Source organism: Monopterus albus, unplaced genomic scaffold, assembly GCF_001952655.1.
Source record: "Monopterus albus unplaced genomic scaffold, M_albus_1.0 scaffold163.1, whole genome shotgun sequence".
Classification (NCBI taxonomy): Eukaryota; Metazoa; Chordata; class Actinopteri; order Synbranchiformes; family Synbranchidae; genus Monopterus; species Monopterus albus.
This window is the reverse complement of record NW_018128043.1, coordinates 385,758-399,067: the sequence shown is the minus strand read 5'-3', so window position 1 is coordinate 399,067 and position 13,310 is coordinate 385,758. Positions and strand designations below refer to the sequence as shown.

Below are 13,310 nucleotides of genomic sequence, written 5' to 3'. Positions count from 1 at the left end.
CCCCCCCCCCCGGGCCACGGTAAAATCGTCAAGCGTTGACCGGTCCGCAGTGATAAAAAGGTTGGGGACCACTGCTTTACATCATCCACACAACTAGAGAAATGCATTTCCTGTAGAAAATACGTGTGGATGCTATGTGCGGAAGGATCGCCCTGAAAATGCTGAACATTTTGACACCTGAAAGGCATATCTACCTGAAAGTATGCTGAAGTACAATTTTCCCATTAATTTGAATGGGGGAAATTTTCAAAATAAAGCTAAATATATCAGAAGTGTGAAGTGTAGAAAAATTCTGAGTCGAAGCATGAATGTCCTGGGAGACTTGAACATTTTGATACCTGAAATACCTGAAAGTATGCTTAAGTAGAATTTCCCCATTCATTTGAAGGGGGCAAACTTTTCAAAATTTTCAGAATAAAGCTAAATGAATGAATGACAATTTATTACAAACTCAAGGTCCAGGTTCAAAACAAATAAAAGCAATAAAAGAACAGTTTAAAACGAAACAATAAAAACAGAAAATACATAAGAACGAGAACAAAAGAACACCCACAAAACTATTGCCCCTTTAAAAGACAGGCATACCAGTGTTTCCAGAGAACAGAAGTAAAACGCATGTCACTGTGTGCAACATTAGTCAACAATAAAATGATATGATTTTTTGAACCATTCAAGCGACAAATAAATTTAAACATCAGGTTTCTTAAAACAGCAAAAAATGTACTAATTCGAGATGACACAAACAATTCGCTAGCACTCGTCCATCTAGGCTTTTTCAATAATATCCTTAGGGCATCATTGTAAACTACTGACAGTTTCCGAAGACTGCCCTTTTTATAATTACACCACAGATGGGCAGTGTACAAGGAAGTACAATAAGCTTTAAACAAAGCCAGTTTTACTCCCACCGAGCATGCACCAAATTTCCGTGCCAGTACATTAGCTTGTACATACAACATACCGATATATATCCCCGTCATCAGACAAACAATCATTATTGACATGACCCAAATACTTAACTTCACTGCACACAGTTAAAATATTATCAGATAACTTAAAAGAAGGAAATACAAGGGACCTGTCCTCGTTTGTACGGCATATCATAATGACACTTTTAACAGCATTACACTTAACATTGTGACGTTCCCCAAACATTGAGCACACGTTCAAGAACTGCTGAAGACCTGCTGAGCTGGCCAATTTATTACAAACTCAAGGTCCAGGTTCAAAACAAATAAAAGCAATAAAAGAACAGTTTAAAACGAAACAATAAAAACAGAAAATACATAAGAACGAGAACAAAAGAACACCCACAAAACTATTGCCCCTTTAAAAGACAGGCATACCAGTGTTTCCAGAGAACAGAAGTAAAACGCATGTCACTGTGTGCAACATTAGTCAACAATAAAATGATATGATTTTTTGAACCATTCAAGCGACAAATAAATTTAAACATCAGGTTTCTTAAAACAGCAAAAAATGTACTAATTCGAGATGACACAAACAATTCGCTAGCACTCGTCCATCTAGGCTTTTTCAATAATATCCTTAGGGCATCATTGTAAACTACTGACAGTTTCCGAAGACTGCCCTTTTTATAATTACACCACAGATGGGCAGTGTACAAGGAAGTACAATAAGCTTTAAACAAAGCCAGTTTTACTCCCACCGAGCATGCACCAAATTTCCGTGCCAGTACATTAGCTTGTACATACAACATACCGATATATATCCCCGTCATCAGACAAACAATCATTATTGACATGACCCAAATACTTAACTTCACTGCACACAGTTAAAATATTATCAGATAACTTAAAAGAAGGAAATACAAGGGACCTGTCCTCGTTTGTACGGCATATCATAATGACACTTTTAACAGCATTACACTTAACATTGTGACGTTCCCCAAACATTGAGCACACGTTCAAGAACTGCTGAAGACCTGCTGAGCTGGCACTAAAAATCACAAGGTCGTCTGCATACATTAAATGATTCACAACTTTGTCACCGACTATACATCCCGTTCTGCACATATTTAGTTCTTTAGACAGATCATTCATGTAAAAATTAAACAAAATTGGGGAAAGCAGACTACCTTGTCTTACACCGTTACCGGTCTGAAAAGGCGCAGATATACAGTTATCCCATCTAACAGACATAGTCTGGTGGGCATACCAGTATGACAAACATCTCACTATATATTTAGGTACTTGGGCATCACACAGTTTCTGGAATAATTTCCTATGATTCACTCGGTCAAAAGCTTTGGAGGCATCTAAGAAGCACATGAATACAGAGGAGTTTTTGCTTTTATATTTACTGACTAATTCTTTTAGGGCAAATATACACATGTCAGTCCCATGGCTAGTTTTAAACCCAAATTGGTTTGCAGTAGAGCTAATAAAATTGTGAAACCTATTCAAAAGAAGTTCTTCAGCAACTTTTGAAAGAATATTAACAAGTGCAATAGGTCTATAATTACCCGAGCTGCCCACCTTCCCTGCTTTATCCTTCACCATAGGAACCAACATTACTGATATCAAAGAGTCAGGCAGAAACACGTGCATAACAGAGGCAGTGAAGCAAATGGCTAAAAGAGGGGACAACCTGAGACTAGCATACTTAAGATGTTCAACAGAGATGTGGTTCAGCCCAGTTGCCTTATTTTCAGACAGATTACATATTGCTTGGGAAACTTCATTGGTTTTAAAAGATTCAACAAAGTCAACCCCACCCACCAAAAAAGTTTCACTCGGAATACAATTAAATAACTCACAGTAATGACGCCGCCAAAACTCAGCTATCTTATCAGGATCAATAGTATTAGGTACGGAGGATCTACTGTTGTTAATGTATTTGATGTCCTTCCAGAATGATTTCATATTGTTCGTTATGAGTTTTTTCACCATAGAGTCCGACCTCATCTTTTGTTCATTTTTCACAATAAACCGTATGGCATATTTATATTTCGCAGTTGCATGCTTTTTAAGCTCAAATATTGGCCCAGATCTGGGTTTACCGGCAAGAGCCCAGGAAGTTGTAGCATCCCGGGCTTCAGCCTTAAATTTGGCCACATAGGTGCTCCAGCCAGGCATAGTTTTACGCTTCCCTTTATCTTTGTGAAACGGCACACTCACGTCCAACAGCGCCCGGATAATAATAAGATACATGGAAGAGATATCTGTCTTGTGGTTAGCATCTGTACAATTAGGATCATTACACATACCAGCCTCTCTAGGTAACGTGATATTGTGTAACCGCTTATCAGTGAGATTATGGTAACTGGCAAGACCCTCAGGAGAAAGAGAGGACCAGTCCAAACCTCCATATTTGTGATTAGACTGAGTTAAAATAGGTATAAAAGCAAGTCTCACGGTCATCTTGACAAGCTTGTTCAAGTACTCCTCTTCGTTCTGGTTACATTCATAAGGAACATAGACGTTTAAAAACACAAGCTCCTTGTTATCCAGAGTCAGGTGTATTGCAATACACCAGTCCTCATCAAGCCTAACCACAGTAACCACTGGGTCCAACCTCTTGGACCACAAGATAGCCACACCACCAGGAATCCGTCCACGCTTGAGACCGAGCCCAAAGTCAGTAGTTGACTCTCCAGCGCCGAGGAAATTATCGTCCAAGGAGTTAAGACCACATAAATCCTGCTTGGCAAGAAAAGTCTTTTGTAAGCATAGGATTTCACATTGTTCCAGCAGCTCTTTAACCACAGTGCGGCGAACTGTATCCTCCACATTATGACCTAAGTGAAGGCCACGGCAGTTATATAAGATTACTTTAAGATCCATAAAAATTTGTTAGTCTAGCATCTGCTCCAGGAGAGGGCCTTGCTCAGGTAGAGTGAGCAGCAAGAGCACCACCAACAAATTTACGTGGTTCAAAATATCACCTCACAAATATACCCTCGGGCCATAGCTCTGGATTATACATGTCATCCACTTCATTGCATTCAGCAGACACTTTAAAAGAAGCAAACCTAGTGTTTCCTGAAACAATTTTATGACACATGACGTCATGCCCAAGTTTTTCTTTCAAATAAGTACGTAAAACTTTGGCTTCCAAGTCTGGTGAGAATTTTGTTGCAAAGACACTGACCATCTTGGTCTTAATCATTTTGATAGTTCCAGCTGCTCTGGTACCCACAACAGATTTGCCAGTTTTCCCCTGACCAGCTAGGGTTATGCCTACACGAGGAGCAGGCCTAACACCAGCCGGGTTCTTTAGCTGACGTTACCCCCTTTTAGCCACCAAGCTCCACATAGGGGAACCGGGCGGCGACACTTCTCCAGAGTGTTCCAATAAAGTAGCCCTATCCCCTGCAGGCGGCACCAGACCCTCGGACCCTTTGGGGCCACCCACCACCTTCAACTGCTCACCTGCCAAAGGGATACTGTGGTTGGCCTCCGCTGCATCTGACAACACACCACCACGGAAAGCGCGTGTTTCCAACGCACTGACACGCTTGATCGTGTCTGCTACAACAGCCCGCAGACCGTCACCTGCTTTAACTTGCAGGTGAGCCACTTGCTTCATCGCAGTAATTTCGGCCTGAAGATGCTCCATTTTACGAAGCAAGCCACACACATTCATATTCGTAAACGTCACAGGTGGCAGTTCATCTAGATAGTGAGACAAATCTGGGGGTGTCCTCCCCACACTCGTTCAAAACTTTAAGACAAGCCTTAACATTATTAACATCTTTATGCACTCCCTTATGCAAGACGTTACGCTGGGTAGTGACACAAACTTCAAAGAGCGTTTTCAACGAAGCCTCAATCCACTGAGTGTCAAAGGTACTGACTGCCAACAGGACAATCTCATCCTGACTTAAGATCCTTAGTTTAACATAGAGGAAATGCAAAAATTCATCCTCTACTATAAGTTTACCGTCAGTTGTTTTATACCTCAGGTTTTAATCGAACCTTGGCAAGCACAGGAGCTCTAGGTGCGCGTGCGACCATCACGTCCGCCATCTTGCAATGATAAATATTTTAAAAGTGTGATGTTTTGAAAAATTGTTAATAGAAGCATGAATGTCCTTAAAGAGCTGAACATTTTGATACCCGAAATAGGTGAAGGTATGCTGAAGTAAAATTTTCCCATTCATTTGAATCAGGGAAAACTTTAAAAATAAAGCTAACTAGAGAAAATGTGTATGGATGCTGAGTGCTTAAGGATCGCCCTGAAAATGCTGAACATTTTGTAACCTGAATGGTTTTGCTAGCTGAAAGTATGTTAAAATAGAATTTTTCCATTCATTTGAATGGGGCAAAATTTTAAAAATAAAGCTAAATATTTTAAAAGTATGAAGAGTTGAACATTTTGACAGCTGAAAGTATGCTGAAGTAGAATTTTCCCATTCATTTGAACACGGCAAGATTTTCAAGTGGTTCATGGTTTCATAAAACCATGAATGTCCTTGAGGAGCTGAACATTTTAATAGCTGAACGTATTCTGAGGGTAGAATTTTACCATTCATTTGAATGGGGCAAGATTTTCAAAATAAAGCTAAATATTTCAAAAGTATGAGGTTTACAAAAGTTCTGAATAGAAGCATGAATGTCCTTGAAGAGCTGAACATTTTGATAGCTGAAAAGCTGAAAGTATGAAGTAAAAATTTCCCATTCTTTTGAATGGGCCAAGATTTTCAAAATAAAGTTAAATATTTCAAAAGTATGAAGATTACAAAAATTCTGAATAGAAGCATGAATGTCCTTGAAGAGCTGAACATGTTAATAGCTGAAGGTATGCTGAAGTAAAAATTTCCCCATTCACTTGAATGGGGCAAGATTTTTAAAATAAAGCTAAATATTTCAAAAGTATGAAGTTTAGAAAACTTCTGAATAGAAGCATGAATGTCCTTGAAGAGTTGAACATTTTGACAGCTGAAAGTATGCTGAAGTAGTATTTTCCCTTACATTTGAACGGGGCAAGATTTTCAAAATAAAGCAAAATGTTTCAAAAGTATGAAGTTTAGAAAAATTCTGAATAGAAGCATGCATGTCCTTGATAAACTGCACATTTTGATAACTGAAATTATGCTGAAGTAGAATTTTCCCATTCAGTTGAATGGGGCAAGATTTTCAAAAAAAAGCTAAATAATTTAAAAGCATAAGATTTAGAAAAATTCTGAAGAGAAGCAAGAATGTCCTTGAAAAGTTGAACATTTTGATAGCTGAAATAGCTGAAAGTCTGCTGAAGAATTTTCCCATTCATTTGAATGGAGCCAGAGTTTCAAAATAAAGCTAAATATTTCAAAAGTATGAAGTTTACAAAAGTGCTGAATAGAAGCATGAATGTCCTTGAAGAACATTTTGACAGCTGAAATAGTTGAAAGTATGCTGAAGTAAAATTTCCCCATTCATTTAAATTGGCAAAATTTAGCTGAAAAACACTAAATACTTTAAGAAGTATGAAGTTTAAGTAAATTCTGAATAGATCCGCACATGTCCCAAAAAAGCTGAACCTGAATGGTTTTTCTAGCTGAAAGTATGCTGAAGTAGTTAAGGGCCAAAAAACTACGGAAGAATAATAAATAAAGACCAGGAAAACAAGGTATGGATGCTGGGTCAGCATCCATACAATAATAGTAAATAATAGGATAACATAGTATGGATGCTGATTCAGCATCCATACAATAAATAATTGGATAACATAGTATGAATGCTGAATCAGCATCCATACAATAAATAATTGGATAACATAGTATGAATGCTGAATCAGCATCCATACAATAATAATAAAGACCAGGAAAACATGGTATGGATGCTGAATCGGCACTCATACAATAATAAATAATTGGATAACAGTATGGATGCTGAATCAGCATCCATACAATAATAAATACTTGGATAACATAGTATGGATGCTGAATCAGCATCCATACAATAATTGGAGAACATAGTAGGGATGCTGAATCAGCATCCCTACTATGTTTTCACATTACTGCAGAGTCTAAATCCATATGTGTGCCCACTGCCCACTGCTGTCCTGTGCAGTCAGTGGATTGTTTTGTAAAATGATGGATATTGCAATAATTCGGTTGTGCTGTAATGACAGTGGGTAATATGGCAGAAGTTAGTAACGTTTTGCCTCATTCAGATCAATTAATTTGGTATTAAGACTGGATAAATATCACCTTCCATTTTTCTGATGGGATGGAAGGCTTTGCTTTTCTTAAGCACAACAGTTTATCAGTTTGGCATCAATTGATATGTTTTTATGAATTTACTGTATGTATACACTGACTTACATAAATATACTTTTTTTAGCAGAGGGGGAAGTTAATTTAGATTTCTGACAAAGCGACAATGGTGCTGGGTTGAAATCATGCTAGGAAGGTTTCTATTACAATGTCAGCATTTTAAAAGTCTAGGACTCCAGAACCTTATAGTTTTAAGTTTTGTGTCTTACTATGTCATTATCATAGTGTACCTGTGCCCACACCACCTCAGCCTCCAGGTCATTGGGCATCCCGTCCACAACGGAGCGCCTGGTAAGCTCACAGCCACTCCGTCAGTCCGTTCAGCTCCTTACGCAGTTTCCTTGACAACTTCAGACTCTTCTCCAGCTCCAGTTTACTCTCAGTTACCTTAAAATACACACACATAATATGAATACAGTCAGCCCGATGGTTGTATGATTATGCATGTGTTTACCTATGTGTGTGTGTTGTCACCTGTGATCCTAACTGGTTGTAGAACAGTTTAAGGGCGGTCACTCTTTCATCCAGCTCTTTGGGCTTCTCAGTCTGCTGCCTCTGGACGATCTGTCGGCCTGTTTTTATTACCGTCTCCACCTCCCCTTTAGTGTCACTCAACACCTTGTACAACTTCTGTTACACACAAACAGACAGCAGAGGTTTAATTATATGATCTATACATCAAGTTATCAACCTATCTGTCACTGTCATGCTATTACCCACCATGCACTGCTCCAACTGCGACTGCACCACGTCCTGCTCCAAGCTGCGAATGTCCAGCACCCCCACCTGATTTTTGACCCCAGCCAGCACATGCTCACACTCGGCCAGCCGAGCATCAAAGTTGGCCGGCTTCTGGAAGAGCCGGAACTTTGTCCATACGTCTGCCAGCCTTTTCTGCGACAAGGCGAGGAGAGAGACATGAACACATGAGCTTTTAAAATGCAGTAGGCCTACATCAAACACATATTCTATGCAGGTAACACAACATAACAACATCTTTTGTGCACTTTTCTACTCACTCCCTGGCAAATCAAAATTTGTATTTCTTACTTTAATGAGGATTTCTTTCCTGTTGCACACAGTAAGTCTCCTCCTTCACCAATAATCATGCAAATAAGTCCATGACTTTGACAAAGTGTAATGTGGTGCTTTTTTTGTATTCCTTTACAAATGTATTGGAATGCTGTGAATAAACTAAAATGGAAAAACACCTGGGTAAGGTCGATCTGTCCCATGATCCTGTGGGTTGGCTCTTTGTCTTGGTTCTTTTTCTTCATGTCCTCCAGGGTCGCATCACAGTCGCTCAGCTCTGACTGGATTTTCTGTTACACACATACAGACACATGCTTAAGTAAATGCCAAATTAAAAAGGGATGAAGTGCAAATTATCATTTAAGGCAAAATATCCTCACAAAGGACAGGAAAAAATCTTATTTATTTAAAACTAAAATCAGCCCTAATATTCATAAAGTAGAGAAATGTAATAAATTGTAAATAAAATGCCAGGAAAGTGAAACTAAAGTAATAAAGTTTAAATGGATTGACAGTGTGCCTCCTTCTGCTGACCACAAGGGGGCAGCAGGCATCAAAAAGAGAAGACAAATCATTTGAAAAGTGTAACAGCCTGTAACCCTCTGTCTCTCGCTTTTTAAAGCATGTACACACACATATACACACTCACACCTTTGGTCTACTTCAGTAATCACAGATGCTCATCCACACCACTCTGATCCAATCACTCTCTCATCCTCCTGTGTGTGCATGTGTGTGTGTGTGTGTGTGTGAGAGTGAGAGAGCAGTGTCATCCTTTGCACTGGTGATCTACAGCATACATGGATGTATTCTCTCTTTATCCTCTCTACACAAACACAGGCCTTTGTTTCATGATGTGATTTGTCTGGAGAGTGTGTCAGAGAGAAAATGAGAGGTACTATGTAGAAGAAGTAGACGTTAGAGGCGCAGCACGTATGAATGTGTGATCCTGCTGTCCCTGTCCAAAGCAGCTCCAGGCTTAATTAGGGCCATAGAGAGAAAAAAAGCACTTGCTTTTCTTCTTCTGCACACAGACACAGGCAAATTTATTTTTATCTATTTTCACTTCTCTCTCTACCTGTCAACACAGATGTTATTGATTAAGTCTGACAAGGCCAAAGGCATAACAGTGATCCAACTAAATTCTGCAATTACTGGTGGTATGTTAGCAGCTTTATTTTCATATATATGCACTTTTTTATTTGAACATAAATCTGACCTAGACCCAAGTGATTACATCTGAATACAGTCTGGCCTAGTCTCATTAAAGCAGGTCCAGATGGGGCTTATTGGTCTGGATAGATCAAGGTGTCTTTAGTTGATGAGTCAGGTGAAGTTAAGTCTGGTTCTGTCTTATGAGTTCTGCAGCAGAGATGTGCTACATGTTTTAATTTTCATGGGCTTGCAGACAAGCTCACGCAATCAAGTTCTCAATCATAGTGGCCAAAACTATTGGTTTCAACAGACTCAAACCATCACTGTTGCTGCACCTGCTTTATTAATAAAATGTGTGGTCTAAAGATGCAGTGACTGCAGTTTCAGTGGAGAGAGAGAAGTGCTACATGTTTTAATTTTCATGGGCTTGCAGACAAGCTCACGCAATCAAGTTCTCAATCATAGTGGCCAAAACTATTGGTTTCAACAGACTCAAACCATCACTGTTGCTGTAAGTGAACAATCTCTGCTCCCATTGAATCTGTGTGCTTGCCTCTGTATGAACACCACCTCTTGGCAGCTCCTAACCAGTTAGAACACCTCTGGGGCTCTCCTGCATTTCCGTGGAGACAGGAGTGATTTCCTACTCCTACAAGTAGGACCAAAAATGCATCATTCTGAGAATTTTTGGCCAGTTAGGAGTGATTTCCTGCTCTGAGAGGCTTGATCAATATGGGCCCAGATGTCCAGACTGAACTGCAAAAGAAAAACTCTGTTCTTTGGGGTTTAAATAGAAGTATGTATGGTTTGTAGAAAACTAGATCCATTTCCCCAGAAATCATTTGCTGTTGCTCCAAAATAAGGGTGAGCAAGTCCCACTGAATATTATGATTTCTTATTTTTTTATGACCTTTTGATGATCTTTCTTATTTTATTTATTAATCTTTTAAAATGTTTCAGGTTTATTTGTCAATTAAAAAAGCAAGTTAATAGTCATTTTTTTACACACAAAGAGAGACTACCTGAGCCTCTTGTGGTATCTGCTGGGCATCAATGTGGTCACTCAGGTAAGCAGTAAGGTGGCGGTCCGTGCTGGCCAGTGACTCCTGGATCTGCCTCAGTGTCTTGTCCTTCTCCTGGGCCCACTGGATGCTCTTCTGCAGCTCCTTCTGCCTGAGTGCCACCTGGGGAAACAGGAAACACATCACACCTCATTAACAAAGGAGGTTATACTGTAAATACAGGAGACAGCAATTTCCAATAAACAAAAACTTCTTAGAAAATCTGAATAAAGTATTCGTGAGATTCAGATAAGATGCATCTTTTAAAGAGTCCTCAGGAGATGCTTGGAATAAGAATACATACATTTTATTGTCACTTTAAGTTTGCAAGCTTGTTAGCTCGGTCACTAACAGCAAAAGGTTTAATCAGTATATTCCAAAGCAGTGTCTGTACCATCGGCTCCAGTTTCATCTTCAATAGAGGACCTTAAAAATGATGGAGTGATACAGTTAATAAGCAATAACAGCATTAAAGCACAAAACACACAAACAAACACAATCCTCCTGAGCAAGCACTCAAACATTCCCCCACACAAATACACACTCCCCCGTGAACACAAACAATCCCCCACACAAATACACACTCTCCCTGTGTGTACCCTCTCGAAGGACAACCTCCGGGGTTCCTCTCTCATGTCATCTCCGTGTGACTGACCGCGTTAAGGCCACTGCTAATGACACAAAGATGCCTGTTGTCAGCGAAGCATCAGGCACCCTGGCAACTGCTGAAGTGACCGCCTACAAGATTAACTAGTAAACGCACCAATTGCATCATAATGTGTACGCTCGCGTGTGTGGAGTGACAGAGTGAATGTAAATTTGGTTTCAGGTAAGCACATTAATCCCTCACACCAGGATAATAACTAAGTATAGCCCTGAGTCTGCCTAACCCTTGTGTCACACACACGCACTCTCTCTCTCTCTCTCTCTCTCTCATAAACATACACTCCTATTGTTACCACTAGATGTCTTGTAAAACATTTTTTTGTTCATTCCCGCAACCCTGTCTTAGTTCATAATGTATGAAATGAGAAGTTGAGGGAGATTAAATATTTAAACAAACATTGATAACAACCTTCCCTGTGGCAATGTACTTCATTTTCCTGGCAACTGTCAGCTCATGAATGCATATTCTCATTAAACTCTGTTTTTCCTTGTTACTTATTGCTCACACACATTCATGTGTGTGTGAGCAATGTGCAGCACACTGAGCATTAAAATCAAATGCAGCGATTGAACAAGATAGCCAGAAGATCACAGTTTGCTTAACTGCCTTGTGTTGGCAATGCCTTCAGCAAGGCGAGAGCACTCACACTACACTTTGTCTTAATGGTTTTCAGCCATTACAAGCAGTACATATTAAAATTGCAAGCATGCCTCTTTCATCTGAAGAACTGCAGAGTGAGATGTGATACAACTTCTTTTTTTTTTGCGCATGTATGGGCATGAGTTTTAAAGTGGGACATTGGTATAATGGCTATGTACTTACTCTACTGAATAAGCATTTGTTTGGACCCCTGCATTTCTGATGTTGAGCAAGTGTTTGACTCTAACTCTGAATATTTTTCTCTGTATAAAAAGTAGCAATAGATAATGAATAGATTTTTATGTATAACTTTGATTTTAATTACATCTGCAGTTTCTTAATTAAGCTGTAAAGGAAGTCGAATAGGGGCATGGAGTCACCTCACAGCAAGAAGGTTCCATGTTTGAGCCCTAGCCGACCCAGGACCTTTCTGTGCAGAGTTAGCATGTTCTCCCTGTGCCTGTGTGGGTTCTCTCTGGGTACTCCGGCTTCCTCCCACAGTCCAAAGACATGCAGCTTAGGTTAACTGCCCATAGGAGTGAGTGGTTATCTATTTCTAAGTGTCAGCCCTGTGATATACTGGTGACCTGTCCAGGATGTACAGAGCTTCTCACGCTATGTCAGTTGGGATTGGTTCCAGCCCCCTGTGACCCTGTTCAGCAATAAGTAGTATAGATAATGGATGGATGGAAGGATCTTGAATAAAACAGTGTCAGTGATATATGGGGTAAGAAGGCTCTATACTGGTCAAGACTGCCAATTCAAATCGAATTACCAACACTACACAGTGAAAGGACCTAAGCGTCCTGCATGTTCATTTCTGAGGAAGGGTCGAAGTCAGAACAACCTTTAAAATATTTATTACAATCTTGATGAAGAAAACAATATTCAAGACAAGCAATACAGAGCTCTGGATACCGTCTCTATCTGAAGCCCCATTACACAGAGAAGTCAGTGCAAGCTGCTGCAGGAAGGCGGAACCACGAGTTTCCTCTGCATAAAGAATTTATGATGAGAGTCATGCAAATGATCTGACGTCATCCTGGTTGTCCTTCATCCTCGTTCCTTGGTTGGTTTCTTGACCTCGTTCTAATCTGACCCCCCATTTGGTGATCTTGTCGCCAGGCAGATTTTGAATTCTCAGTACAACATATCCTGACCTTTCGACCTAGACATTACCCTCCTACATATGTCTTTATAAACAGTTAGTTGTTGTCTGCAGATTCAGGAAGAGCGCCAGCGTTGCTATGAGACCTGGTCTACTTCCTGTTCTGTGGTTTCCTGTCTACTCTTACAGCCTTACACATGTCTCCTTTATTCTTGCAGCCAAGTGAAATGGTTAACACAAATAAATCATAAAGCATATGATACTATTACAATGCATACGAAAATAAACATGTAGACATATTTGCTAATGCAGATTATAATGTCAATCCTAGAATTTCATATGTTGATAAATGTTGATAATCTGAAGCAAACACCATCAGACCTTACACCCACACACTATTCTCGTGCAGACAGTTTAGTCATCTCA

General features: G+C 39.7%; 1 protein-coding gene across 1 annotated transcript in view; it reads right to left on the bottom strand.

Annotated features, from left to right (window-relative positions):
- The window catches only part of LOC109968814 (dystrophin-like), a 345,011-nt gene that overhangs the window by 188,306 nt on the left and 143,395 nt on the right, over window positions 1-13,310 (bottom strand). The window contains 6 exon segments of the mRNA XM_020615347.1: window positions 7,453-7,522; window positions 7,524-7,609; window positions 7,697-7,852; window positions 7,943-8,116; window positions 8,434-8,544; window positions 10,432-10,593. Of these exon segments, the coding sequence (XP_020471003.1) occupies window positions 7,453-7,522; window positions 7,524-7,609; window positions 7,697-7,852; window positions 7,943-8,116; window positions 8,434-8,544; window positions 10,432-10,593 (759 nt within the window).